Source organism: Dasypus novemcinctus, chromosome 1 (genome assembly GCF_030445035.2).
Source record: "Dasypus novemcinctus isolate mDasNov1 chromosome 1, mDasNov1.1.hap2, whole genome shotgun sequence".
Lineage (NCBI taxonomy): Eukaryota > Metazoa > Chordata > Mammalia > Cingulata > Dasypodidae > Dasypus > Dasypus novemcinctus.
The window spans coordinates 20,191,101-20,218,917 of record NC_080673.1 but is presented as its reverse complement, the minus strand read 5'-3'; the positions used below and the strand labels follow the sequence as shown (position 1 = coordinate 20,218,917).

At 37.3% G+C, this 27,817-nt stretch overlaps 1 protein-coding gene across 1 annotated transcript; it reads right to left on the bottom strand.

Moving 5' to 3' along the window:
* Positions 1 to 22: 22 nt before the first annotated feature.
* Positions 23 to 27,579, bottom strand: HPF1 (histone PARylation factor 1). Its single transcript, XM_004475391.5, has 8 exons — positions 27,438 to 27,579; positions 21,315 to 21,474; positions 19,154 to 19,343; positions 14,891 to 14,989; positions 9,927 to 10,077; positions 6,040 to 6,127; positions 1,645 to 1,817; positions 23 to 265 (listed from the first exon to the last, which is right to left on the bottom strand). The coding sequence occupies exons 1-8, from the start codon at positions 27,483 to 27,485 to the stop codon at positions 134 to 136; spliced, it is 1,041 nt and encodes a 346-aa protein (XP_004475448.1). The 5' UTR covers positions 27,486 to 27,579; the 3' UTR covers positions 23 to 133.
* Between the last annotated feature and the right edge of the window lie 238 nt (positions 27,580 to 27,817).

The window sequence follows — 27,817 nt, the reverse complement described above, 5'->3', positions numbered from 1 at the left end:
ACAGGTCAGAAGAGCCTTATAAAAGTTTTTAGTAAATGCTTCCATCAGTTTATTTTCTGTATTAAAAAAAACACACAAGCAACAAATTTAATACTAATGCTTTAAAATATTACTAAACAAAGCCAGCTCTCACTCATGCTGCAAGTTGGTCTATGTTCTCTTTATTTCTGTTTGCCAGATGATCTTCAATTATTTCTGCAAACAGATTCCTCTTCAAGAGATTATATGCAAGAGGTAAAAGTTGGCCAGCAACTTTATGAAAATACTGAAAAATAAAACAGAACATTAAGCGGAAAATATAGTAGATGCCCTAGTAAGCAGAAAATAACCTTGAAAAAGCACTTTTAAAATAAAGCCTATTCCTAAAAATCACTTTTAGCTATTCTCTCATGATTAGGAACAGTGAATTTTGGGACAGTCATCTGGCTTTCTGTCCAAGAGACAGTCTTGTAGTTCTAAAAGACTAATGGCATATCTTGAAGAAAATTCAGAAGAAAACGAAGTTAAATTTTAAGCTTCCCTATCTCCTTAGATGTTTTATCAACCTTTTTTCCCCCTCAACTATGTCCTCAAATGCTTTTTCTCTTCAGCGTATCTCTACCAGTAAAGATTTTAAGCTCTACCTTTCTTAGTTGATACTCTTAAGAATATGATGTGTGAATTTGAGTTTTCAAATTTCATTCCACTTTATTCCCATATTCTGCATCTTTCTCCATGTAACCCCTTCTTTAGGTTTAAGAGGTTATTTAGACTAACTACCATTATGCATATATTAGTAGAAAAATGGCAATGCTATATTCTTTTTGTTGATAATAAACATTTCACATTTAAGAAGTGGCAAGTACTATGCTAAACCTTTTCATACCTTCTTATATATTATTTACCCAGTAATCAAGTTGACTATTCCGCTGGTTCATGTCATACAGGTCTACCTATTTACAGCTAGGTCCTTTCTGGTAGGTCAAGCATATGCGCTGACATATATTTTACAGGTAAGGAAACAGATATAAAGGTATTGGAAAATTTGTCATAGCTTACACAGCTAATAATTGGGGGAAGATGTGATTTAAACCCAGGTAATCTAACTCCAGAAGCATGTTACAGCCTCTTTGACCCTGAGACAATTGCAACTGAGTAAGCACTGATTGAGCAGCTAAATAAATATTTCCTATTTAATGAACAAATAGTTAATGATAGAACACCTGCTATATTTTAAATAATTTAAAGCATGTTTTAGGAAATTATTCATTCTTTATATAATAACTATCCCACTATAATGGAAAATGAAATGGAACCAAAGAAAAGATGTGCACCGACACTCCATGTCACACACACACCAAACTAAAGGGCATATCCCTATAATACTTTCTAAGTAAATTCACTCTAATGTAACCCTGAAGGCAAATAATCTTGCTTATTCATCTTTGTCAGAACACAAGATAAATTTCAAATAAAATATATTCTTAGAAGGTCTGCTTAAAAATCACTTCAAAAAATTCATCTGAAATACAAGCTGTATCTGTACCCTTCTTATGCTTGAACTTGGGGGTATAAATGTACGTGCACTAAGTGGGCATTATGTGTTTGTGTAGGGAATGATGGGAAGCTTGGTGGTAGCTGGGAGGTGGAGATTATTTTACTCACGTGTGAACCATAGCAAAAGAGGTCCAGTCCCAACTCAAGCCCCATGCCATAATCACATTCATCATTAGCAAACTGTATAAAAGTCATCATTTCCTGAATGGGAGCAAAAGCTTTCAATCTCTCCTCATCTGTTGTTGCTTCGACAATTCTTTTGCAAATTCTCTTCAAGTCAGCTGAGGGGAATCAATAATACAAAAACATTATCTATAACTGCCTTCAAAGGTAAAAAGAACATATGCTGAGTTTTTTTCTCATGACTTTTCTTAGTTTACAATTGGTGCTGCCTTGGGTAGCAATCTGCAGGTCTATAACTTAGAATCACAGTTTTACACTTAGGATTTCCACTTAGGATTCAAGCATAAGAATGGTTCATAATGGACTTAGTTGCAATGAGGGTTTTATTATTTAAGCTTTCACAGAGTAGGCTAGTTCAGGGTCAGCAAACCTGGCCAGTCCTGTTTTTGAGGTGTCTGTGAACTAAGAATTGCTTTGTCATTTTTAAATGGGAAAAAAGCAAATATGTGACAGAACTGTATGTGGCCCCCAAATCTTAGAACATTAACCAACTGATCCTTTACAGACACAGACAGTTGCCAACCCCTGGGCTATTCCATGAGCTATCTTAGGAGTTGGATTAAAAAAAAACAACAACAAAAAAACCCCAATAGACAATGAAGTTATTTTTCTGCCCTGTCCTACCTTAATTATTAAAAAAAAATAAAAGCACGAAAAAGTAAAAAGTGCAAGAGTCAAGACGTCACTGTAGAAATAAACCTTTACCAAAGTGGAGGAAGTAGAGGCATGGAAAACAGTGATATAAGGTAAGAACAGAGAAGAAATGTCAAGCAACTCTTTCTCTAGAAAATTAAAAAAAAAATCCGTGACTTAACGTTGCTATTTTGGCTTTCAACATTTTCTTTACTACTCTCTGTGTGCCAGTTTACATATAATATTAATGGATATGAGAATGAAGGTACTGAACAATTAGACTTCCTTTCTGACAAATTGCATTTCCCTGAAGATAATCTGTTAATATAATAAAAAGAACAGATATTACTCAGACCAACAACACACATTTCTAAAAGTGAGGGAGAGGAAAATTGGTTAAAGCATCAACAATCACACCTAAGAATGATGCTGATTTTATGAGACATAATATTCTGATATACTAACTGAAAATGTAAGGTGTAAGATTATCAAAGATGGTAAAGAAATACTAAGGCTTTTAATCTTAGTCTGTGAATATCATTTGAAAGATTGAGTCACGGTGACTGTGCATGCTTGTGTGAGATGACATAATGTGCTTTGTTCCCATTCCCACCTTGGTTAAGTCAGCATCCTACCAGACAAATGACAACCCTTATCAGACAACCTAGGTCCCTAACTAAAATTAGTAGTGGTATATGTATTGGTTTGAAATCTTTCATATGTAAAAATATTTTGTAAAAGCTTTATGACCTTCCCTTTCTTTCTTCAGAAAAATCAGTGCCAAGTATTTGAAGAAAACATTTGAAAAAAACCAGCAGACCTCCTCTAAAGGCCTCCCTCCTAGGGAAGGAAAAGAAAAGGCTCCTTCTTGCACCCATAGCATTGGTTAGGGCCCTCAGAATCTCTCTTTCCACAATGCTCCAGCAGCCACTGCAAATCAGTGAATGTTGGCATGGAAGTGAAGACATATTTGTCTTCTGTTAGCAAGTAATCTATAAAGCTGATCGCTTTCTGCTTTATTTTTTTATTTTCACCAAGGGCAAGTCATACATGGACTAGAAAGAGTAAGCAACCTAGGAGAATTACTAATGTAGAAAAATACTAAAAAACAGACGAAAATATTCAGCTCACACCAGAGTAGGGAAAAATGTGTTCTTCCACCAATAAATCATTCTATAGAAACTCAGTTAGAAGCCCAAATTTAAAGGGTATCCAAACAAAGCCTTAGATTAATTACTGAAAAATAAAGCCCTATGCTTTGCTACTCAAAACACTCAAATGATTTGGGAGTTTCAATACTTAATCCTTATTTTATCCTTGCTGCTAGCATGAACTGGAATACCTAAGCTGAGCCACAGTGCTTGTGCCTGAGTGAAAATTAGGCAACCAGCTAAACAATTATTGTTACTTTGGGTAGTGGTATGTACTCTTCAGTCAGAGACCCAAATTTGGCTTCCAGCTCCCTGACTTATTAGTTGTTAAACATTTCTGGATATATTTCCCTTCCTTAAAACACTTTAAAAGTTGGGTGAGAATTAAAATAATATTTTGTATGCATCATTTGGTATAGTGAACTGCAACACTTAAAAAAATTGCTCAAAAAAATAGTATCTTATTTTCCAGGTTAAAATGTTATTGTAAGAAGCTTCAAAGGGGAAAACGGTTAGGAACAAACTTAATTGTGATTTGCTGTACATTGTTACACCACTAGCAAACCACTAATTATACCTCCTGGCAAACAACAAGTGGCAACAGCGAGAAAATATTAGGTCCTTAAATTTATGTCTTGCTACCACTTCTCATTCAAAAATAATTAAAGCACAGGAGGCTCTACTGTCTGGAATGTTAGGAAAAAGTAGAGGTAAATAAAAATGATCTTGGACATAAAACCCTCAAACCACAAGTAGGGTGCATTAAGAGTCTTTAGTCCAGGGCACTAAGATATAACACCCACCACTCGAGTTTTAGGGATTGCTATCTCTACAACAAATGTTCTCAACCTTTCCAGATGAGATGTACTTCTGCTTTTTAAAGCTTTGAATGGACTAGTGAGCAGAGAAGTGGAAGAGGAGATTACATAGAGTATAAGCAGAAGGCTGATGAGTAGCTAGAGCCTGCTCTCCTTCCCCATCAGGCACTTATCACCTCTAGCTTCAGGGAGGAGATACGGTACAGATCATCCTGTCCAAAAGAAATATAATGTAGGATCCAAATGTTTTTTTTTTCTACTATCCACATTTAAAAAGGAGGTTAAATTATTTAAGATATTTAATCCAATGTATCCAAAATAGTATCATTTCAACACATAATCAACATAAAAAAGTTAATACTGTTTCAGTTTTATTGTTGTTGTTGTTGTTGTTTGAGGTACTGGGGCTGGGGATTGAAGTGGGACCTCATATATGGGAAGCCGGTGCTCAACCACTGAGCTACATCGGCTCCCGAGTTGTTTTTTTTCTTTGTTTGCTTGTTGTTTGTCTTTGTTTTTAGGAGACACCAGGGCCTGAACCCAGGACCTCCCATGCGGGAAGCAGGCACTCAACTGCTTGAGCCACATCCGCTCCCTGTTCAGTTTTAAAATTTAAATTAAACAAAATGACAAATTCATTTCCTCAGTTGCACTAGCCACATTTCAAATGCTCAGTAGCCACATGTGCATCTGTTGGACAGCTCAGTCACATTCACTTCCCCATAGAATTCCCCTAAAGCAGTAGGGTAGGGGTATTGCAAAAATAGTTCCATATGAACAGTTAAGACATTAAGACAATCTATTGGCTGGAGATCTTCTGTACACTAACATTTGAGAACAACTGCTTTAGAGAATGGGTTAATAATGGAGATTTCAAGAGCCAACCCTTAGTCCACATAACTACTACCGAGGTTAGTTAGTTCTGTCCTGAAAATGGATGGCCATATTATATATATATAGGGGGTACACTTAATTCTTCCTTGAGGAGGTGCTCATTTTGATTTCCCTCTAAGTTTTATCACCCATGGAAAAGGGCAATTAAATAAGAAATGTCAATAGGGATGTTCCCAAAAGAAGGAATGTTCCCAAATGGAGGGAGGGAAAATAGAGAGATGAGAAGTGTTTTTATTCTCTTTGTGTATTAACTGTTGATTTTCAAAATGCTTTTATCCTTATAGATGAAGTAGTTCAGAATTTTGGGCTTACAAAAGCTAAATAATCTGCATGCCAATAAAAACTTTACACAAAGGTCTACAAGAATGCATACTATTTCAATTAATTACTATTTTGCAAGTTGACTGCAATGTCAAAGGGTTCTCCTCAAGCTCAGAAAAAGTAATCTAGGCAATATGCGAAGTCTTAAATTCTTAACAATAACTACCATATTCTGAGTACAAGAAGGCAAGCACTGTGCTAACCACCTTACATGCTCTTTAATACCCCAATAATCCTGTGAAGTGAATACCAATATATAAACATTTTTATTTTCTTTTTTGTTTTAGTCTAGTAAATATCAATATTAACTAACCTCTTTTACAGAAGAGGAACACAAGGCTTTGTGAAGTTAACTTGCTCAAAGGTCACATAGCTACAAGTCCAGTTTTAACTGATCCTAAAACCTCAAAGCTTACTCTTTATCACTAAGGCCTAGTGACTGACTGACAAGAGGCATACGTACAAACCTACTTATGCACAGGTTTACATATGAAATATATTACCATCTGTTTCAGGGAGCTCTCTGTATCCAACGTCATTTTTATCTACTGGGACAACCAAGCCTGCACCGTGAAAAGTCTTTGTCACCACCTAAGTTTAAAGAAAATAACAAAGAAAAAATTTAATGATGGCAAATAAAGAAAAAATTCAACACATCTGCCAAAATATAACATTTAAAGACAGTTTATGTCAGTAAATTTGGACTCCAGGGTGTAAGTTTATTACTATTTCTTTCCTTCAAATTTAATTAAAAGTCAAGCACTTCCAGTAATTATAAAACAGTGAAATAATTGTGTCAATCATTTAAAAGGCTGCATCCTGCTTTGTTAGGGAAGAAACTCAAATCATCCCATTACTGGAGACAAGCAGAACATCAGTTTGCTCCAAGGTTAAAGTATCTTTCAGGTAGAAAGCATAAAAACCTTGCGTCTAAAAAGATCGAGTTTTTGTTAGCAGGAAGATGTAGTACAACAGAATTTCTGTCATCCACTCTGCCAAATTCAGGCCCTCTATTTTGATCTGTAAGATTTGGGCAATATGCAAACTTCCCCAAAGTAGGGCGGTTTCTAGCACTGTGGTGCCCTTCATGGAGGCAAATCACACACTCAGTGCGTTTTCATTAAGTGGTAATCTTCAAAGACAAAAACAGCCCAACTGCAACCCTTTCAGTCTACCCTTCTTCACACTGCTGGCATTATTCTGACTGAGGGCTTTCCTTAAGGTATCATTTGCTTCAAATACTCCTCCTCCTAGCGCGGTCCAGTGAAAATTTAGAAGAGAAGGAGGACATAACTCCTCAACTGAACTCATTTTAAAGTCCTCTCACCTAAGTCTCTTTATGTTAAACCTAATTCCCATTAAAGCCCCCCACTCTCCCTCCCTCTGGCTTCTTTCATTTATCTTTTATTAAACCACCAGAAAGGACAGATTATTCAAAAGAGATCTTCAGACAACCGCCCACCACTTTGGGGGAAAAAATGAAGTCACAGCCTTATATCATTTTTACCAAAATAATTTACCGATGGATTCCAGGATCAAATGTAAAAATAAAACCATAAACTACTAGAAGAAAACAAAGCAAATATTTTTATAATCTTGGGTTAGAGGGAAAGACTTATAGGTTTAATTACATAAAACATTTTTGAAAATTATAAAGTAAAAGTTAAGAACAAAATTCAGACAGTAAGATGTATACAGATCAATGTCTTCAAACTATAAAGAATTCTTACAAATAAAAGACTCACCCCCAAATTAAAATATAAATAATGTTCATCTGAATGTGGATAAAAGGGGAAATTTTAGGTTGTGTTTACGTTGCTAGGATCAAAATTAAAACAAAAAAATACAAGAAAAAGACTAATTCCAATCATGACTCAAAAATGGGCAAAATTCAGGCAGTTCACAAAGGAAATACAAATGGTCAACAGATTGTTTATAAAGGATGTTAAATGTTTTTCACCTAAGAAATGCTATTTAAAACAATGAGGTATCATTTTGTCCTATCAGAAAGGAAAAGAGTAAAAGGAGAATGATAACACCGGAACTGGCAAGTGTATGGGGTAAACAGGCAGTCCCACACATTGCTGGGAAATATAAAGAATAGTTTTGCAAACAATAGCAAAAAAACCCATAAAATTAAACAAAAACAAAACAATGTGTATGCATGTACACACACCACTTTGGACCTGGCAATGCTACCTTTTCTTCTAAGGAAACAATTAGACAAATATGTAATCAAAGGTATAAAAGAATATTTATGGCAGGATTGTCAGTATTTGTGAAAAATTTTAAGCAATCTAAACACTCTGAATTTCAGAGAAGCATTCTGCAGTCACGTAAGTGATTTACCTAATAATATAAATAATTAGTAAGGAGACAGAAGAATGCTAAATATGGAACATGTGAATTTAGGTCTTAGTTCTGTCACTTATGATTTAGGACAAGGCACAAAGCATCTGTAAACTTCAATTTACTTATTTATAAAACAGGATGATAATTCCTACTTTTTGGGCAGGTTTACTGCAGGGATCAAATAAGGTAATTCATATAAGATTGCATTTTTAAGCACTTTAAAATGCTGTCATATAAAATATGTTGATTGCTAGTGTGTTGTATAGTTCTCCATTATACTAGAATGAATTTATTACTCTCATATATAAAAACAAAGTCACTAACTCACATATACTAGTGGAAATTAATATTTCAGGAATAAAAAAATAGGAATTAAATGAAACCTCACAATAACAATTAAAAAAGAAACATATACATAATAGAAAAGGATCTGAAAACATAATTACCAACATGCTAACAATGATTGTCTTTGGGAAAATGAAATCATGGTTTTATCAGTTCTTTTTCCTTCATACTTACATTTTTACTAGCTGTTTTTATATTAAAAAAGCAAATACTGAAAAGAAACCTTGTGGGGAAGGAGGCCAGGAAACATATACCTATAAAACTTATTTTCAATATTATGAGGATGACTTGAAATCTCCTAATTATAGCTGATGGCAAAAAAATAAGCAGGGCTCTGATGAAAGAATACACTAACAAATATTTTGTCCATAGAGGTTTAGTCTTTAGTAAAAACATTAGGAATACGTATCATCAATCTAGAAATGCTCCCTACTAGTTATGGGGGCAGGTTGCTATGATAACCAGAAAAGTAAAATAGTAATATAAAATAGTAAATAATTTTTAAATGCTATTATATACTGAGTTTCTTAAAATGTATTTTGTTAGTAGTCATTTTTGATGACGCTCTTTCATAATTTGTAACAAATGTTTCACAACAGTGCAAGGTGTTGACGGTGGGGCGATGTGTGGGAGCCTTATATGATGTTATGTATGTTTTTTTGTGAGTTCACAACTTTCACTATACACTTATTGCTCATGTTTGTTCGTGTATGAATGATATACACGACATTTAATAAACATTTAATAAACATTAATAAACATTTTAATAAACATTTTTTTAAATGACAAAAAGTATATTGTTAGAACTTCAGGGCTAAAGAAGGAGTTGCTCATACTGCATTTTGGTGCTCACAAAATATCAGAACATCACCTGATAGCTCAATCAAGATCAGAGAAGGAACTAAAGTGGGATATTCAATAGCTGAATACAGTAAGGTAGTATATGTAATTTATTCAAGAATAACGAATACTTTCACTTAGCCTAGAACATTCCAATGAGCTAGCTACAGAAGACAATGCTGCAAGGCTGAAGGAGACAAGGGAGCTCTTATTCCATAGTACCAAATGTCCTTCCTCCCCAGAGGTTATAACTTTCCTAAGGCTCTAGTGTACGCCCAAAGCAGAATTCTTCCAGCTTTTCTGTTGGCTTACTCTGAGGTTTATAACTGAAAAACCAAAAGGATCTCAAGGCCAGAAGTATTTGGTGCTTTACAATTCACTTCCCTCACACAGGCATTATAAGGAAAAAGGATCAACAAGGAAAAAGGAGGCAGGTCTGCTCAGCCACACCCTTACTGCATAAAATGAACACATTTTATACACATTGTTTCTCAAAGAGAACTACCACTGAGGCCCTTAACTAAGGCACTTCAAGGAATACCCTTACAAAACTATTCCTCCAAAATACCTTGCACTAAGTCAATAGACGTTAGCCCTTAAAAAAAAAAATTGTTTTAAGTAAACATGATTATGTACACAGCTGCTTTCACTGATAAAACAAGACTAAAAGAACGGTAGGTACTGGCATGACTTCTGCAACTGCAGCAACATTATCATCAGGAATATGCAGATTAGTGTGAACTGAACTGTTCTGAGAACTGGTATCCACCTGGCCTGTGTAAGGAAGGTGGGAAGAAATCGAGAGGAAAGAAATCTGTTAAGGAAAAAAAAAGATGAACAGATTAGATCATACTTTCTTATCTCTCTGTTTCATCTTCATGGTTCTCTGTTCCAATGAGTACCCCAGTTCTCTTGCTGCTTCTGTGAGTTTTTCATCTATGTTTTTCAAGAGACTAGTTTTCTTTTTATCTTTTACTTCTTTAAGTTTTTTCATCAAAAATAATCTGAAAAAGAAGTAAAAACTGTCATTATATTGCAGGTGCTGTACTAAGTACACAGATCTTTGGCTAGTAAGGCAGCTAAATACAAAACTCTAAATTCCACACAAGAAAAAAATCTATTGCATTAACACACCAAGAGTTCTCTCAACAGCCCTAACAGATGTCTTCCAGCAAGGGAAAAGCAGTATTAATAAAGAGCTGCCAGTCACAGAAAAAGCAAACGTGATTTAAGTTTGTATTATCTCTGTAATGTCTATAATAAAAATAAGGGATATTTAAAGCTGAGGTCAAAACAAGCTATAAAATACATCACTTGATATTAAGATACGACATACTACTTTGGAGAAGTATGTCATAAGAGAAAAAAGTATTATGCAGACATCGAAAAGGACTTTTTATTAAGACCCAGACACAGCACACTGTTACAATGCTTCAGGTCAGCAGGTTTTTAAAAATATTACCTTCAAATTTATGTTACATTGAATTTAGGAAATGTAAATTGGGAACAAAACTAGTTAATAAACTTTTAAAAAAGCGTAATCCAAAGTAATTTTTAAAGGCATGTGAAGAGTACAATATAAATGCCAGTTATAGAAATAATCTTATATTTTACCATAAGCAGGTTTAGAGTTTTGCCAGCAGAGTAGAAAGTCAAATGAAGAGTTGGAGCAGCACTCAGCTAGCAAGAGAAGTCAATTCCCTTCCACTGTTGCTACTGGAGTTCCAGGGGAAAAACTCACTTCTATTACTCACTACAAACATTCAAGAGTTTGCTATGGGCATGCACTGTGGAGGGCTTAAAATGTTTCTAGCTGCTTATTCTTATCCCCATTTTACACATTAGAGAAACTGAGGCATGGAGGACAAGCAACTTACCCAAGTTCACAGAGCTTTTAAGGGCAGATTAAAGTGCCACAAAAACCAAAGACCACCTGACCACAGCATACATGATTACGTATTACTTTCAAGCATAAAGAGCCGTATCAAAAGAATATATTTAAATTAAACATAAAAAGCAAATTTGATCATGCCAGGCCCATGAGAATCTATCTTCATGGTCCTCTTTGACCTCTCTGGTACGGCATACAGGACCTTCAAGTACCTGTGCCACTTATTTTCCTTCTTTCATGCCTGTACTGTTCCCTTGCCTACAATACCCTTCTTCCCACTCTTTCTAACAAGTTCTTATGTATCTATCAAGGGCTGGATAAGACAGCTTCTTTCTATGAAGACTTTGACCACTCTTCAAGGCACTAAGTAGCTACCTTCCCATCCCTAGTACATTACTAGGACTATCTCTACACCATTTAAATAAACTTTCATCTCTCAATTTCGAACACAATCTACAATATGCTTGTGACACTTAAAGGTTAGCTGCAATGTGGAAACTGAAACTATATCAAACATTTTACATTTTGTTACATAAACTCCATTGGACTGCCTTGAACTTTGAATGGGTCTCTACCCACGCATGATTTTGTAACATCATGCAATGGCCACTTGGAAATTATTGGTTCACTGAGTTATGCAGATTTTCCAAATGTTCAAACTTTTCATTATAGCAAATTCACTTCATTATGTCCGAATACAAAAAAAAAGTCACCTCCATTAATAGCACTACCAATCTCAATTTGTAAGTCCTTAGATATTGAGAAGCTGTCAAGCCCCAAGTGGCAGTTACATGTTCCCTCATTGCTAATTTCTGCTTGAGAACTTGAATTTTATAACTGCAATAAATAGTTGTTTTCTTTAATTTGAGAGGCTCCCTTGGTTCACTTGAAAAAATATCTGCCAAATATCCATGTCATTCTGTCAAGTAGAAGTGGAACAAAATTCAGCTCACAACTCAGTCACACAAGTGCTTCTCCTTGAGACAAATCCTAATACTTTAGTATGCAGCAGTGCCTTCTGTGTACCTCCCATGTCATCACACAGCATGTTAAAAAGATGACTCAGTGATAGAAATTTAATAAATTTTTAACTTATTCATCAACATTTTAAAATAACACTGGCATTATATCATTGTCATGAAGAATGCAATTACTAACTTGGTGCCAATGTGCTGATTCCTGCCAATGTACTAACAGGATTACCTACCACTACAATTACCTCTGTGACAATGATGCAAAAAATCACATCTTCTTATCACGAAAATAATTTTGACCTCTTGGACTTCCTGAAAAAGTCTCAGGGACCTTGGCAGTTGGAAGGTCACTCTTTGATAAATGCTGCTTTGGTTAATTGTTTCAAAAGTGACTGCATACCAGAATGCCCCGAGTTACTGGTTAAGAGCACTTTATCTTGAGATTCACAAGTTCTACTTCTAGAGATTCCACTTCAATACATCTAGGATAGGACGCAGGAATTAAAAACGAAACAAAAACAAACATGTTCCATGTATAGGAATAATGTGGTCCATTCACAAACCAGTATTTGAAAAATCAATAAATCCATATTTCCCAGAACAGCAAGGTAAGGTGGCAGAGAAAGTGGGGCAGCAGGCAAGTGGAAAAAGATTATTTAACATGTTGCCCTAAGATCTGATATATTGGCTACATTTATTCTTTTAATAAGTACCAGTAAGTACCACACTTTATATATAGTCTTTGGTCTCTGCATTAAATATATGATCAATTAATTTTAATACTTAAGCACCAAAATTATAGAATAAATTCATTAAAAAAAAAAAAACCCACAAGAAAAACAAATCACTCCTAACTTTGTCATCCAAAGATAAATATGTAAAACTTCTGAGCCGATGTAGATTTTGTCTATGTATAATAGACAGTACAAAATGGAATCATTTTATAATGTTCTACTATTTGCCTTCTTTACATGATTGTAACAAACATCTCTCCAAGTCAACAAATCTATAGCATAGCATGGCATTACAGCACACAGACGAATATTTATTTACCTAATTTTCCACATTGTTGGATATGTTGCTTCCAATTATCCATTTTATAAATAATCTATAATAAAGGCACATATTTGGGTATCTGTCCAGAATTTCTTTAGATAATAGCTGGAAGTAGAATTGCTGATTCAAGGGTGCAAATATTTACTTGGCACAGTACCTGCCAATGTTAACTATTTCTCAAGAAATCTTAGTTCTCATTATTATCGGAATAAAGTTTTTCAAATATTTTCCCAACTATTCTCGATAAACGTTTCTTCCAATTAACACTTAGATCAGTAAAGTTTCTTACACCCTAAGCATCACTGAGTATTACAGTTCTTTAACCTTTACTAATTTTCGCTGGCTTAATTTGCATTTCTTCGGCTACTATTAAACCTCACACAGGGAAGAATTACTATCCCTAGGCATAAAAATAACTTATTTGTAACAAATGGTCTTCCTTGAAATACCTTATTCAAACCGATAAAGAAATAAACTAAATTCAGTGTTCTGATTAGCTTATATGAGTAAAGGAAGGTCCTCAAAAGACTAACACACTTATAATACTACATACAATTATATCTAAAGCAACCTTTTAACCCCCAATGCTTGAGATAAATTATTGGAGGTAGAGGACTTTTTTTTGGTAAGAAATATGTTATTTCCTCAAATACTCACTTGCTGGTCTTCACCTAAATTATAAATTTTATCACCAATGTATTTTTTTTTTTCTTTTCCTTTTCTGTGTTCTCCAAAGAGCTAAAAAACACCAGAACAATCTTAGATTATTTTAGATAACCACTGTATTTTTTTTAAAGAAAGATTTTTAATACAACAAATGAATTAGTGTCTTTGTATGCCAAGCTATTTGTAGAATTAATAAATAAGATACAGAGTATCTACTATCGGCAGGAACCATGAGCAAAGCAAGCCTCTGCTGTCCTGGCATTACATTAGTGAAGAAAGAGACAATAATTACATAAACAACTGAAGTTTGTACTTAAGACGGGTAGAACTGAAGGGTTTAAAAAAACTATTCAAGTTAAAAATACTAAGCCACATTTTATATAATGTTCAGAGGTACTGGAAAAGGAAGAACCTTTTTATGGATGTCTACAATGTGATCGCATAAGACTGGCTTAGTTTGAATTAAATGAGAGGGATTAAAATCTTTTTAAAGGTAGAGCATTGAAAGAGGTCATGCAGAACACAATTTAGTTATATTGAAACCGATAAAGATTACTTTCTTCTACTATACCACAATGCAAACTGCATAACTGTTGAAAAACTGCTTCAAATAATGTCTGAGGTTGATACAGAGGAGGCTGGCATGCTCTGCTCCATTCCCATTCCCTTACTATACACACAAAGGCTTGCTTCCCATAGTCTTCTTCAGCTCAAGCTCCACACAGGACCTAGCTATTTTCTAGCAGATGGAATGGCAGAAGAGATACCAGGAAGAGGCTGTGCTTCTGCTGTTTCTGCCAGTGAGCAGAGTTGTACAGGCATCTGATTGTTCTGAACCAGCTGTAACAAAGTCCTTGGTTCCACCGGTGTTGAGAGGCAAAGAACAGAGCATGCATTTTACTGGCACAGGCTGTACCAAAGACAATGTCCTGGAGTCACCCTTGCGGCAGCAGTTCTTTCTTAATTTATCAGTTTCCTGATGGTGGCAAAGACAATTTCCAATGGCTAGCTGGTTTTGCTGTTCAGTTGTTGTTCTGGAAGTTCAACCTGCTGCTTGAACCTTACCAGTAGTTTTAATCTGTTCTTCTGCAAAAGGCTTGGAACTGATCTCTAGAAATCTAAGTGTTTTGCGTTACCTCAATTCTCCCCAGTAATGGACTGATATAGTGCAAAAACTATAAACAGAGATTTAATTGTAAAGAGAATGGTTGAAATAAAATATTTTCTTACTTGACTGCAGCAAATACATTATCTCCATTTTGAACAATTACACAATTTTTCTTTGCTTCATTTGTACCAACATACACAGGAAGTTCATCAGGAGAATCCCTGTTTAAGCAAAAGAAATAAAAAATTTAACTGCCTATAATTTATATTATCAGGCAAGTAGAATTTTAGGACTCTAGACAATTTATACCTGCATGTTTTCTAAAAATTGAAACAAATTTGAAAGGCTGAAGCTCTACGTTTCTTAGGAATATCTATGACAAATATCATCTCTATAATAAACCTAAAATTAAAATTAAGATTCTTGGAACCTAGTTACTTTTATACCCAGATACAAAGAGGGGAGAAAGAAGGCCCTTCAAAAGATGTAAAGAACATTTTTCACCATCATCAACATCCCAGTTTTAGAATCTTAAAAAAAAAGTTGGAAAAACAAGTAAGAAATAGGATGACAAAACATTAGCAGTGAAAGCATCCTTTCATGTATATAACTAAATCCTTTTATTTTACAATTAAGAAAATTGATATAAAGAGGGTAAGTGACTCAGCCTAGTAATTTAATAGCAAAACCAGAAGCTAATTTCAACCCCAATTCTTGACCCCATTCTTCATTCAGCAGTAACACAACATTTCTCCCTGGGCTCTTTTCCTCTACTTCCTCTAATGCCTTCTAGTCAATCTCCACATTAAATGACAGTATCTTTATGGGTACAAGTGGACTAGATAACTTCCCCTCAACCTACCATGATTTCTGAGTACTCTGAGCATCTTGCATGTTTTTAGTTAATCCTCATATTATTCCCATCAGGTATGTATAAATTTTGTCCCCACTTTTACAGGAAACAAAAGTCATAAAAAGATTAATGACTGGCACAGGGTCACCCAGCTATTATAGTAAACAATGGGACCAGGCTGTCTGACTCCAGAGCCCACTTCTAACTACCAGTTGCCACTTTCTAAAGCTCTGTCCCTAGAAGCACATGGCTTGTTTAAGTCATAGCAGCTGCTCTAAATTGTCATTCTTGGGCAAAGAGGGCTCTTCTGAACCCAAAAGGGGGAAAAAGTTTATCACCACAGAGAAAAAATCTGTGAGGTTACGTCGAGGCCCTGCTCCCATCAAGATGGCAGAATGAAAGGCTTCACGGCTCTATTTGCCCATTGAGGATTTGACCAACCAGCAAGAACTGGCAGAAATATCTTTCTCAAAGTTCCAGAAAAGAGTTAAAGGAATGCATTAGTTGGGCAAGTGCTGATTCAAGAAAAAGTTGTCATAAAAGCGGTAGGATCTTGTAGTGCCCTGGCTGGCCCCTCCACCACCCACCACAGGCTTAGCATGGAACAGGCTGGTGTTCCCAGTGCAGGCCCGAGTCCTGTTCTGGGGTGAGCAGAGTAACCTTTGTGCACATGATGGGAACACAGATGTGCAGCCCAATCTCTGTGCTGGCAGCCGGAGCACTGAATCAGGGTACTCATTGTAAGGCTTCCCATCCCATAACTTGCCTAGTCTCACAGAGCTCTCATTCCAAACCCTGTGGAAGAGCAATCAAGTCATGGCTGCCTAAAGCAAGGAATTACTGGCTGTAAGACATACAGTGCGGTGCTTGGGTCTGTGAGGAAACTTTCCTAAGGAAGAGGGGACATTCCTATCTGTAAAAATGGGGGGTTTCCTAGAGCCACATGTGTATACCCAAGACTAGACGCATGAGCAGAAAGAATCAGGGCAGCCCTATGCTTTGGCCTTGAGCTAGTTTCTAAACTAATTGCACGGATTAGGTCTAAATAGAGCATTCACACAAGTCAGTCTTCAAAGACCAGAAAGTGATTTGCTCTTCTGTCCCTCCTCCCTTCCTCCCTTCCTTCCTTTCTTTCTTCCCTTCCTCCCTTTTTCTTTCTCCCTTCCTCCCTTCCTTGTTACCTCCTGGCATTCAAAGGAAACTGTCATAATCTTAGCTGGATACAAGCTTAAAGAACAGATGCCTCAGAGATTCAGCAATAACACATTAAAATACCAAAATGTCCAGGTTTCAACAAAAGATTATAAAACATATCAAGAAACAGGAAGTGATAACCCAGGCAAAGATTAAAGCATTAGAAACCATCAATAAGGAGGACCAGACTTGGGACACACCAGACAAAGGCTTGGGAAAAAAGAATGATCCTAAATATGTTCAAAGAATGAAATGAAATCAGGAAAATGAGAGATGAAAACAAACAGAATATCAATAGAGAAATAGAAATAATAAAAAGGAAACAAATAGAGTTGCAAATAACAGTAACAGAAATTAAAAGTTCTTTAGAGGGGTTCAATAGCAGATTGTAGCTGGCAGAAAAAAGAATCAATGAGCATGAAGATGAAATAATTGAAATCTTGTAGTCTGAGAAGAAGTAAAAAGGATGAAGAAAACTGAACAGAGCTTGAGGAACCTATGGGATACCATCAAACATACAAATACATGCATTGTGGGATTTCCAGAAGAAGAAAGCAAGAAAGGGTCAGAGAGAATATCAAAGAAATAATGGCGGAAAACATCCAAAATTTACATGAATATACACATACAAGATGCTCAACCAACTACAAACAGGACAAACCCAAACAGATCCACATGTGACATAGTATGATCAAACTACCCAATGCCAAATATGGAGAGAATTCTGAAAGCCACAAGAGAGAAGCAATGTGTCACATACAAGGGAGACTCAATAAGATTAATAAGATCAAGTGCCAATTTCTCACTGAAAACCATGGAGGCAAGATGGCAGTGAGATGAGATATTTAAAATGCTGAAAGCAAAAAAAAAAAAAAAAAAAAAATAAAAGCCAACCAAGAATTCTACAGCCAGCAAAACTGTCTTTCAAAGATGAGGATGAAGTTAAAACATTACCAGCTAAACAAAAACTGAGGGAGTTCATCTAGACTTTAACATCTGGAGATGTTCAAGAGTTCTGCAGGTTGAAAGGAGAGAAAAATAGACAAGAAATTAAAGCTACATGAATAAAGGGCTCCAGTGAGTGTAATGGCACAGGTGAATATAAATGCCAGTAAGACTGTATTTTAGTTTGTAACCCCACTTTTTACTTCCTACAGAATCTAAAGGGTAAACACATAAAATATAATGATAAATCAGTGGTTTTGGACTCATAATGTATAAATATGCAATTTATGGTAAGAACTAAATGGTGGGAGGTTGCAGGGGAATAGGTACAATTTGTGTATACCATTGAGGTTAAGTTGATATCTAAGAAACACAACTGTTATAGATTTAGGATGTTAAATTTAAGCCCCATGGTAACTACAAAGAAAATATCAGAGAATATGCAAGTTCATAGAGACAGATATTAAGAGTGCAGGTTGCCAGGAGTAGGGATCATGAAAAGTTAATGCATAATGGGTACAGGGTTTCTGTTTGGAGAGAGGGGAAAGTTTTAGGAATGGAAGGTAGTGAGGGTATGACAACATTGTGAATATGATTAATACCACTGAATGGTACCCTTGGAAGTAGCTGAAATGGGAAAGTTTGTGTTATATATATGTTTCCACAGTTAAAAAGAAAGAGCAGCTAAAGAGACAACGACAATTAAGTACAATATGTGATCCTGGATGGGATCTATCAAGGGAGGAGAAAAAGCTCAAAAGGACATTAAGACATGAAAAAACTGGAATAGACTGTGTTTATCAATGTTAAATTTCTTGAACTTGATAACTATACTTATTAAGGTGGTTGCATAAGCAAATCTCCTTGTCCTTAGGAATGCACTTGGTAATACTAAGTGTTCTAGAAGGAAGATGTATACAGCCTACACTCAAGTGTTCAGAAAACAGATTGATACATAGGCAGCCAGGTAGATGGATGGAAAGATGGGTGGATAGAAAGACAGACGGACAGACAGATGGAATAACTGAAATGTGGTAAAATGTTAAAATTGATGGATCTGGGTATCTGGGAGTATATTTGGATTTCTCTGTATGGGGTTTTATTTATTTAGGATGGGTATTATTTTTGTAACTGCCCTGTAAGTTTTAAAGTATTTCAAAATACAGAGTTAAAGAAACCAACCAACCAGCAGTGATGTTAAACACAGAGTTCAGACACCCCAGTTAATCCTTGGTTAAAATGGCAATAGCAAGAACATAAAGCCATAAAAGCCCATGTATCCTATTTACCAATAAGGGCAAAATATGACCTTCACCTTGATGAGGCCAGTGACTCATATTAATTCTGGTTAGAAAGAATATTACCTTTATTTCAGAGAAAAAATATTCTTTACCTGAAATACCCCATGTGGTACTGAGTTTTATTATCTCCAATAATAATGGTCTGGAACTCAGGAGGGTCATAATAAAACCTCCAGTGAAGGTTAAAGTTCAGGCCTGATGATTTTTTCCTCATTTTATGCTTTCCGGCAAGGATATCATAAGGACCCACTAATCGAAGTCCAAGGCTTGTGGAAAGTGAATCTATAAATAAAATAAGTTTATTTAGACCAGCACTTCTGAGGGAAATAAGAAATAAGTCCATTTTTACCAATATCCTACTTCCAACCAATTGTCTTAAAAGAGTTTACAAGTAAAATAAGTCTTTAGTTACATGTGAAGATGTTAATTATAAAAACTCAATGAAAAAGAATACAGAGTAATGGAAAAGTGGGATTTCCATTAAGAATTTCCTCTTAAATTTTCTACTGAATTAGCTTAACATTTCAAACTCACCTACTGTTTCTTAGTTTAGCCAAAGCAAGACTATTTACATGAATCTAGACTCTGTGTGTTCCTACACGTACTTTCTCATTACTACACTGCTGTTAGCCTCATATACTTATAGCACACACAGATTAAGGAAGAAAAGATAGAAAATGACTGTGGGTTGAGAAAGGTATAAAAACATTTTCTTCCCCGTCACTCCAACTCTGCTAATTTGAACTCCAGATTCCCCTGCCTCCTTGACAATCTACTGGGTCAACTCTAATACTAGTTGATTCCATCTTCTTTTTCCACTGACAGATCACAGAGTGAGAGTGTTAAACAAAACCACAAGGTCATGTAGACTGTTCAAAAGCACAGTTTTCTAACTTGAGATGGGTATTCACTGCTTCTGTAAGTCAGAGAGGTAAGCCCTCCCCAGGCAGGACCTGGATATGAAAGAAGGTGACAAAAAAGAGAAGAATATAAAGTCCTTGCAAGAGGTAACAACATGAGCAAAGGCATGGAAATAGTTGACTTTGAAGGGGAAAAATAGTCCATTTAGCTGGGGTTTAGGCACGCACACTATTTTTAAAATGAACAGGTTTATCTCTGACCAGGGTTGATAGTCTGATGTACATTAGTAAGATTTCCCATACCTTTCCCCCTATGAACAGATAAAAATACAAAAATATGTAAAATGTGGCATTATGCCATAAATCCTATAATTTGCTTTTTCCCTCAAGTCCCCACTTAAAAATTCTGAATACTTTTCTGTACTATTAAATGTTTTTACAAATTTTTAATGGCTGCATGGTATTCTATAATAAAGAGGTATATATCCACCCATCCTTCTATTGTAGATATTGTTTCTAACTTTTTTACTATTCTAAACAGTGCTTTGGTGAACATCTCTACTAATAAAGGTTTGCACATAGCCACGACAATTTTTAGAAAGGTTGCTATGCATTTTAAGCGTTTCATATATTGTCAAATTCCATAGAATATGCAGCAAGATGTTTCCATCAACAGTGTATGAGAATGTTTGCTCCCCCTTTTCCTCATGTTAGGAGAATGGCTTAAAAAATTCAAACAGTACAAAAAGGTAGATAGTGAAAAGTAACTTCATTTCTTTATGGTCCCCAGCCACACCCTGTTATCAGTGTCTTGTGTATCCTTTCAGAGATGATATGTGCTCATAAAAAGTGCACAGGCCTGTGTCTGTGTGTATACCTACTTTTTTAATTTTTTCAATATCAAAGGTAGATTATTCTACGCAGTCTTTTCTTATTCAGGCATGGTACTTTGACATTTCCTAAAAATATAACCTTATTCTTTTAAAACTATGGATATCCATTATAAGGACGCATTACTAATAGGTATTAATCCATTTCTCCTCCCCCCTCTTTCTTTTTCATCCTTCAATAAATATTCTGAAACATAATTCTTGGTTCATGTAATCCATGACAAGTTTTTAGAAGCAGAACTGCCAAAATGTATTAAATCTCCTCCTATCATATGGAAGTCCTTGTTTTTCCTCAGACTATCAAAGCATGTCATAAATTATTTACTTTTACCAATATTAGAGAAGACAGTGGCATATTTTTATAGCATTCGTCTATATTTCCCTTACTAGAAACATTTTTGGAAATGTTCCTTTCTAAGATCTGTCTATATTGTTCATCCAGTTTCCTACTGAGTTGTCTTGTCCTTTTGTAGCAGCAGGAGAATGATTCTGGAGCAACTCACCAGCTGGCTGTTCATGATCAAGTTCTTCACAGAACTTCCAGAAGTGATAGAAATCTTCAGGCAGAGACAGTTGATAATGATTTTCTACTTCTTTTCGAAGTTCACCAGAGACATCAGCTTCACAGGACTTACTTTTCTTCACTTCAACTGTTTTTTCACACTGAAAATTGCCAGATCAAAGTTTAGTTCTCCAAAAGCAAGTCCAACAACTTTCCTTGCATACCAGTATTGTTCAACCTATTCACCCAACTCCACTAGAAATATTTTTTCTTTAAAATTCTATGAGCAATATATCTGAGTAAAATCGGGATTGTTCTGGGCAAAGAAAAAAGGAAGGGATAACAACAGATTATGGTCAAGAAGGACTCACGTAGCAGGTCTTTAAATATATTTCTCTGAGATAATGGAAAAATAATGCAAAAGTAAAGGTAAAGGACAGCAAAAGAGGCATGAGTAGAATGCAGGTTTGTCCTCTTTTGTCATCATGCCTATTGTTTAGACAGAGTCAATGATGACCCCAGAAGGAGACTGTTGAAATAACAGGACATAAGTAGATCTACCAGTTTAAAAAAATAAAAAGCTGTTTCTTTAGCAAAGTCCAGCCAGAGTTGTTTGGGCTACTCAGTACAATTATTACACAGCTTTCTATTTCAAAACATATACCTCCCTTTTGACATTACAAATTAAAAGGGAGGGAAAGTGAGTAACAATGTTAAGCACCACCAGTCTCTAATGAAGTTAGCAAAAGGGTATTATAACCTGGGCCAAAAAGCTCATCATTTTCAAGAAAAGGCCTTTTTTTACCTTAGGACTAGATTATAAAACTTATCTCTAGCACCTAATCAACATAGGTTCATTATATAAGCATGCTAGGTTTCATGATGTCTAATAGATATTTGATAACTTTCTGTAAAGATAACATGCTTAGTTGGAGGCTACATCTTTTTAATTTTTAAATTTATCTTTTTTTTTAAAAAGATACACAGACCACGTAAAATGTTACATTAAAAAAATAAAAGAGGTTCCCAGATACTCCACTCCCCATATCCCCCACTCCTCCCACATCGACAACTTCTTTCATTAGTGTGGTACATTCATTGTACTAGATGAGTACATTTTGGAGCATTGCTTCGCAGGATGGATTATAGTTGATATTATAGTTTACACTCTCTCTCAGTCCATTCAGTGGGTTATGGCAGGATATATATGTCCTGCACCTGTCCCTGCAATATCATTCAGGACAACTCCAAGTCCCAAAAATGACCTAACATCACACTTCTTTTTCCCTCTCCCTGCCTTCAGCAACTCCTATGGTCACTGTCTCCACATCAATGATATAATTTCTTCCATTGCTAGAGTCACGATATTTCTATAGAACACCAGTAAGTCCACTCTAGTCCATATTTTATTCCTCAATCCTGAGGACCCTGGGATGGCAATGCCCACTCCACCTCTAAATTGAGAGGGGGCTTAGATCTCACATGGCGGATAGATGGGATTCTCCTGCTTGCAGCTGTCGACTCTCTCGGTTCCCTGGTATGGTGGTTGACCATCCTCACTGCTCTGTTAGCTGACCTGTGTAAGTCCAATGAACCAGAGAGTAGGTGTTGCAACTCTGCTGAGGCTCAGGGCCAAGTCCGCACATAGACAGTCTGAAGATTCAAGTCTCCTGAGCATACAGCAACCCCAGCACCAACCATCGGTTCAGTTAAAGTGACAGAAGAGGCATGTGTAGAGAGGTCACATCAGAGTCCAACTCCATCACACTCAGGAGCTCAAATTCCAAAGTAGGGCCCACTGGCAAGGCACTTAATTCCAGAGCCACCCATCATGACTGTACGACCTGGGTGTCTCTGTAGCCCTCAGGAGCACCACTACCTGGTTATCTACTTTGACTCTGTGTGATGGTTAGGCTAATTTGTCAAATCGGTCAGATAATTGTGCCCAGTTGTTTGGTCCAGCAAGCACTGGGCTAACTGTAATACAAGGGCATTTATGGACTTTGGTCACCATTGACCACCATTTACCATTGCAGTGGTAAATCATAGAGAGCTGAATACAATTATATCAATCAGGGACATTGCCATTAGCAATGAGTGATGCTTTATCCAATCAGTTGAACCCCTTAAAAGGGGAAATGATTCCAGCATTGAGTGAGAATTTCCCAGCTTGTCTTTGGACAGCTAACATCTCCCAGAACTTGTCAAGAACCTTCACTGGACCTTCATTGGAGCCCCTGGTTGCAGCCTGCCTGTGGAAGCTGGACTTGTGCATCCCCACGGTCATGTGAGAGACTAAAAAAATTGCATACTACTGACAGATATCTCTTGTTGATTCTGTTTCCCTAGAGAACCTTGACTAATACACCGAGACCCTGCTGAGATGTGCAAAGTAGCAATCTTTTTTTTTCTCTTAGGAACCCAGATCCTTCCTTTCTGAATTATGTACTTTCATTTTTATTCTTCCTTTCTACCTGGATTAGCGGTTCTCAACTAGGGGTGATTTTGCCCCCAGGGAATATTTCGCAATATCTGGAGATCATTTTAGTTGTCCCAAATGGTGCAGGGGAGGTAGTATGTTGATGGCAACTAGAGAGTGGAGGCCAGTTATGCTGCTAAATATCCTGTGATGCATAGGATAGTTCCCCAAAACAGAGACTTAATCAATCTAAAATGTCAATACTGCAGAGGGTTGGAAATCCTGAATTAGATGTTTCTCATATCCTTCATTTTCCCCAGTAGGCTCAAGTTTTAGTGACATTAGGTAACATTCAGAGTCTACAATATGCATTTATGTATCAGAAGACATACATACAACAATGTTCATGATGGCACTGTTTCTAACAGCAAAAAACTGAACAAATGAAATGTCTATCAATTGGAGAATGGTTACAGGATTTTCAAACAATGGAATATTATACTTAGTGAAAAGGAAATACAGCAACACACAATATGGATCAATCCTAACAATATAATGTTGAATGAAAAAAATCCTCAAATATTATGTGCAGCACAATACTCTTGTATGAAGTTCCAAGAACAATTTTTAAAAAAGATATAATTTAGGCATATGCTCATGGGATAAAGGTATAAAAAGCAAAAAAACACAAAATTCAGGATAGTATCTACACTGAACCCAGGTGATAGGAAGAAATTAAATGGAAAGGATAAGGAAGAAACATATAAGTATAGAGATATGGTCAGTGTTTTGGTTCTTAGGTTGGATAAGGAGCTCACATAGATGTTTCTATTATTAAATAAATAAGGTAAAAGAGGACTATGAATTGACCAATGATGTCAGTTTATCATGCCAAGGATTATGATCAATTCAATCCTGTCTATGAAGCATAAAAAATTAAATTGAGGGAAGCGGATATGGCTCAAGCAGTTGGGTACTTGCCTACACATGGGAGGTCCTGCATTCAGTTCCCAGTGCCTCCTAAAGAAGACAGGCAAGACAGTAAGCTGACACGATGGGCTGGCACAGAGAGCTGACCCAACAAGATGATGCAACAAGCGAAGCGGACTTGGCCCAGTGGATAGGGTGTCCGTCTACCACATGGGAAGTCCGTGGTTCAAACCCTGGGCCTCCTTGATCCGTGTGGAACTGGCCCATGCGCAGTGCTGATGCGTGCAAGGAGTGCCATTCCACGCAGACGTGTCCCCCGTGTAGGGGAGCCCCATGTGCAAGGAGTGCGCCCCGTAAGGAGAGCCACCCAGCGCGAAAGAAAGTGCAGCCTGCCCAGGAATGGCACCGCACACACGGAGAGCAGACACAACAAGATGATGCAACAAAAAGGAAGCACAGATTCCAGTGCCGCTGACAACAACAGAAGCGGGCAAAGAAGATGAAGCAGCAAACAGACACAGAGAACAGACAACCGGGATGGGGAGTGGGAAGGGAGAGAAATTAAAAAAAAAAAAAAATTAAAAAAAAATTTTAAAATTAAAAAAAAAAGATGATGCAACAAGATGAGACAATGAAGAGACACAACGAAGAAACACAATGAGAGGTGCAACAAGCAGGGAGTGGAGGTGGCTCAAGCCTTTGAGTGCCTCCCTCCCAAATGGGAGGTCCCAGGTTCAGTTCCCATTGCTGCCTAAAAAAAGATGAGCCACAACTAACAGAGAGCAGATAGCAAGCGCAAACAACGATGGGGGTGGGGAGAGAAATAAATAAAAATAAATCTTTAAAAAAAAATTGAGCAAAGAAGTTTTATGGATGTCAATAACAGCAAACAATAATAGTAACAATATTATTTAACACTAAGCACTTAATATGTGTGAGGCTACTAAGCACGTTCTATTAAGTCACTTAACACTACCTAATGAGCTAGATACTATCACCTACTTTTATGGGTAAGGAAACTGATTTTACAGATAAGGAAACTGAAAAAGTAACTTCCATTAAGTACTAACTACAAAGTGGAAGAGCAGGGATTTAAACGCAGGTGGGCTGCTTCCAAAGCACAGATTCTCAATCACTTCATCATGCTGCCTTTTCAACTACAAGTAAAATAAAGAACATATAAGAAATATGGAGTCCTGACCTATCCTCTTTTCTGTTTATACAACTGTCTTTAAAGTTGGACCTTCCAAAAACTGGCTTAAATTTACAATGTTAGAAAGAAAAGCCTTACTGCCTTGATGAAAAGCAATTTTGCTTAATGGTCAGGTTTCCAGAGCTAGATTGCCCAGATTAAATCCTGGCTCTGCCATTTTTCCAGCTATCTTACGTTAGGCAAGTTAAGCAACCCATCTGTGTATAATTTTGTTTGCTTATGTACAAAAAGACCATATATAGTACCTATATCATAGGGTTGTTGTGAGGGATTAATGAAGTATAATACTATATGCAAAAATACAGAGAACAGTGCTTAGCACAAGTAAACATATAAATGCCGGCTGTTAGGAAGTGCTACCTATGGGCTACCTATGGACAGGTTTTTTTTTTTTTTTTTTTTGAGTTACCAGGCCAGGGATTGAACCCCTGACCTCGTATGTGGGAAGGTGCTCAACCACTTGAGCCACATCTGCTCCCTATGAACAGTCTTTACAGTGCTCCTAATTAAGCCCATCATTCTGCCAAGCAGTTCTTTACTGCGCTTTCAAAGAAAGATAAGGATTTTTCCAGCTCTATCCTATCTCATACACTAGATCAGCAACTCCAGATCCCTAACAGAATTTAGGATGGCTGTCCCCTTCAGCGGTTAGGCTTATTTTCCACCCTGTTGCTCCCAGAACGCATAACCCAATATTAAGAATACCTGCAACATAGCCTTCTATCAATTAAGTCTTCTAGCAATGTCTGGCCCTATTCAGTTCATAATACAGCTAGAGTAATTTTTCTAAAACTTTACTCATCACAGTTAACACTTCTTCCCTGCCTGACTCCCTTATTTCTACTGCACTGGCTACAGAACTTCTAAAATCTTAGCACGTGTGAGAATGCACATCCCACCCCACCCCCCACCCGCTATTAGTGCCTTCATTTGTCGACACCCTCCACGGTGCCCTGAACATCTCCGAAACTTTTACATCTCGGTACCCCTTATTTTTTTTCTCTGCCCGATGCGCCTTCAACTTATCGTTTAAGAAACATTTCAAACATGTTGCCCTAAAAGTTTTCTTCAACATCCCCCGGGTCTTGCCTAATCCTTCTTCAGCGTTTACACAGCACTTTCTTCATTCTAGTCACTCTAGTGTTTTAACACCAAACAAAAAGAGGTGCCGTAAGACGCAACGTTTGTGCCCCGCCTCCCCAGGCTGGAAGGGGGCTTTGCAGTCGTCAGGAAGAGCCGATTCATCTTGAATCCCCGGTGCCCAGGACAGTACCCCATCAAATTGGTTGGGTGAATAAATGAATGAACGAACGAATGGACCGTTGCTGGCTTTCACTTCCCCCAGAAAACGCGGCGGGAGGTGTCAAGAGCGATACTTCTCTGGCCTAGCTTCCAGCACAACGGAAAGAGCGGCCCCGGACAGGGTCCCCGGAGGAGACCACTGTACCCGGGGACACAGCAGGCGCTCAATGATTAATGGATGAATGAAACGAGCCGTCCCTTGGTGCCCAGGCTAACTCCCAAGGCGTCCCGCTGAGCCCGCACAACGTTTCCGGCCGTACCTGCTGCCCCTCCCCGCCGGGCCTGCGCTTCCCGCCGCCACCGACCATTTCACAGCATTAGCGCCAGCAAAGCACCGCGTCCAGCCCCTACTTCCGAGCGCCACTGACTGCTTCCGGGTTCAAGAGCCAATAATCCGCGTCTGGGCAACGCCGCGGGCGCGCCACTTTAGAGAAGAGGCCCCGCCCCTGCCCCGCCCCCTGCCGCCTAACGCGGGGCCCCGTCGAGGCCCCGCCCACTGCCCGGGCGGGCGCGGGGAGGTGCTGCTCGCACCTTTTCTGCATCTCCTCGTTCCTCACACGGCCTCAGAGCCGGCGTTTTAGGGACGCTCCTTAGAGTTTACCCTGAGTCTTGACACTTGTGCTTTTCAGTTCTGGGTATT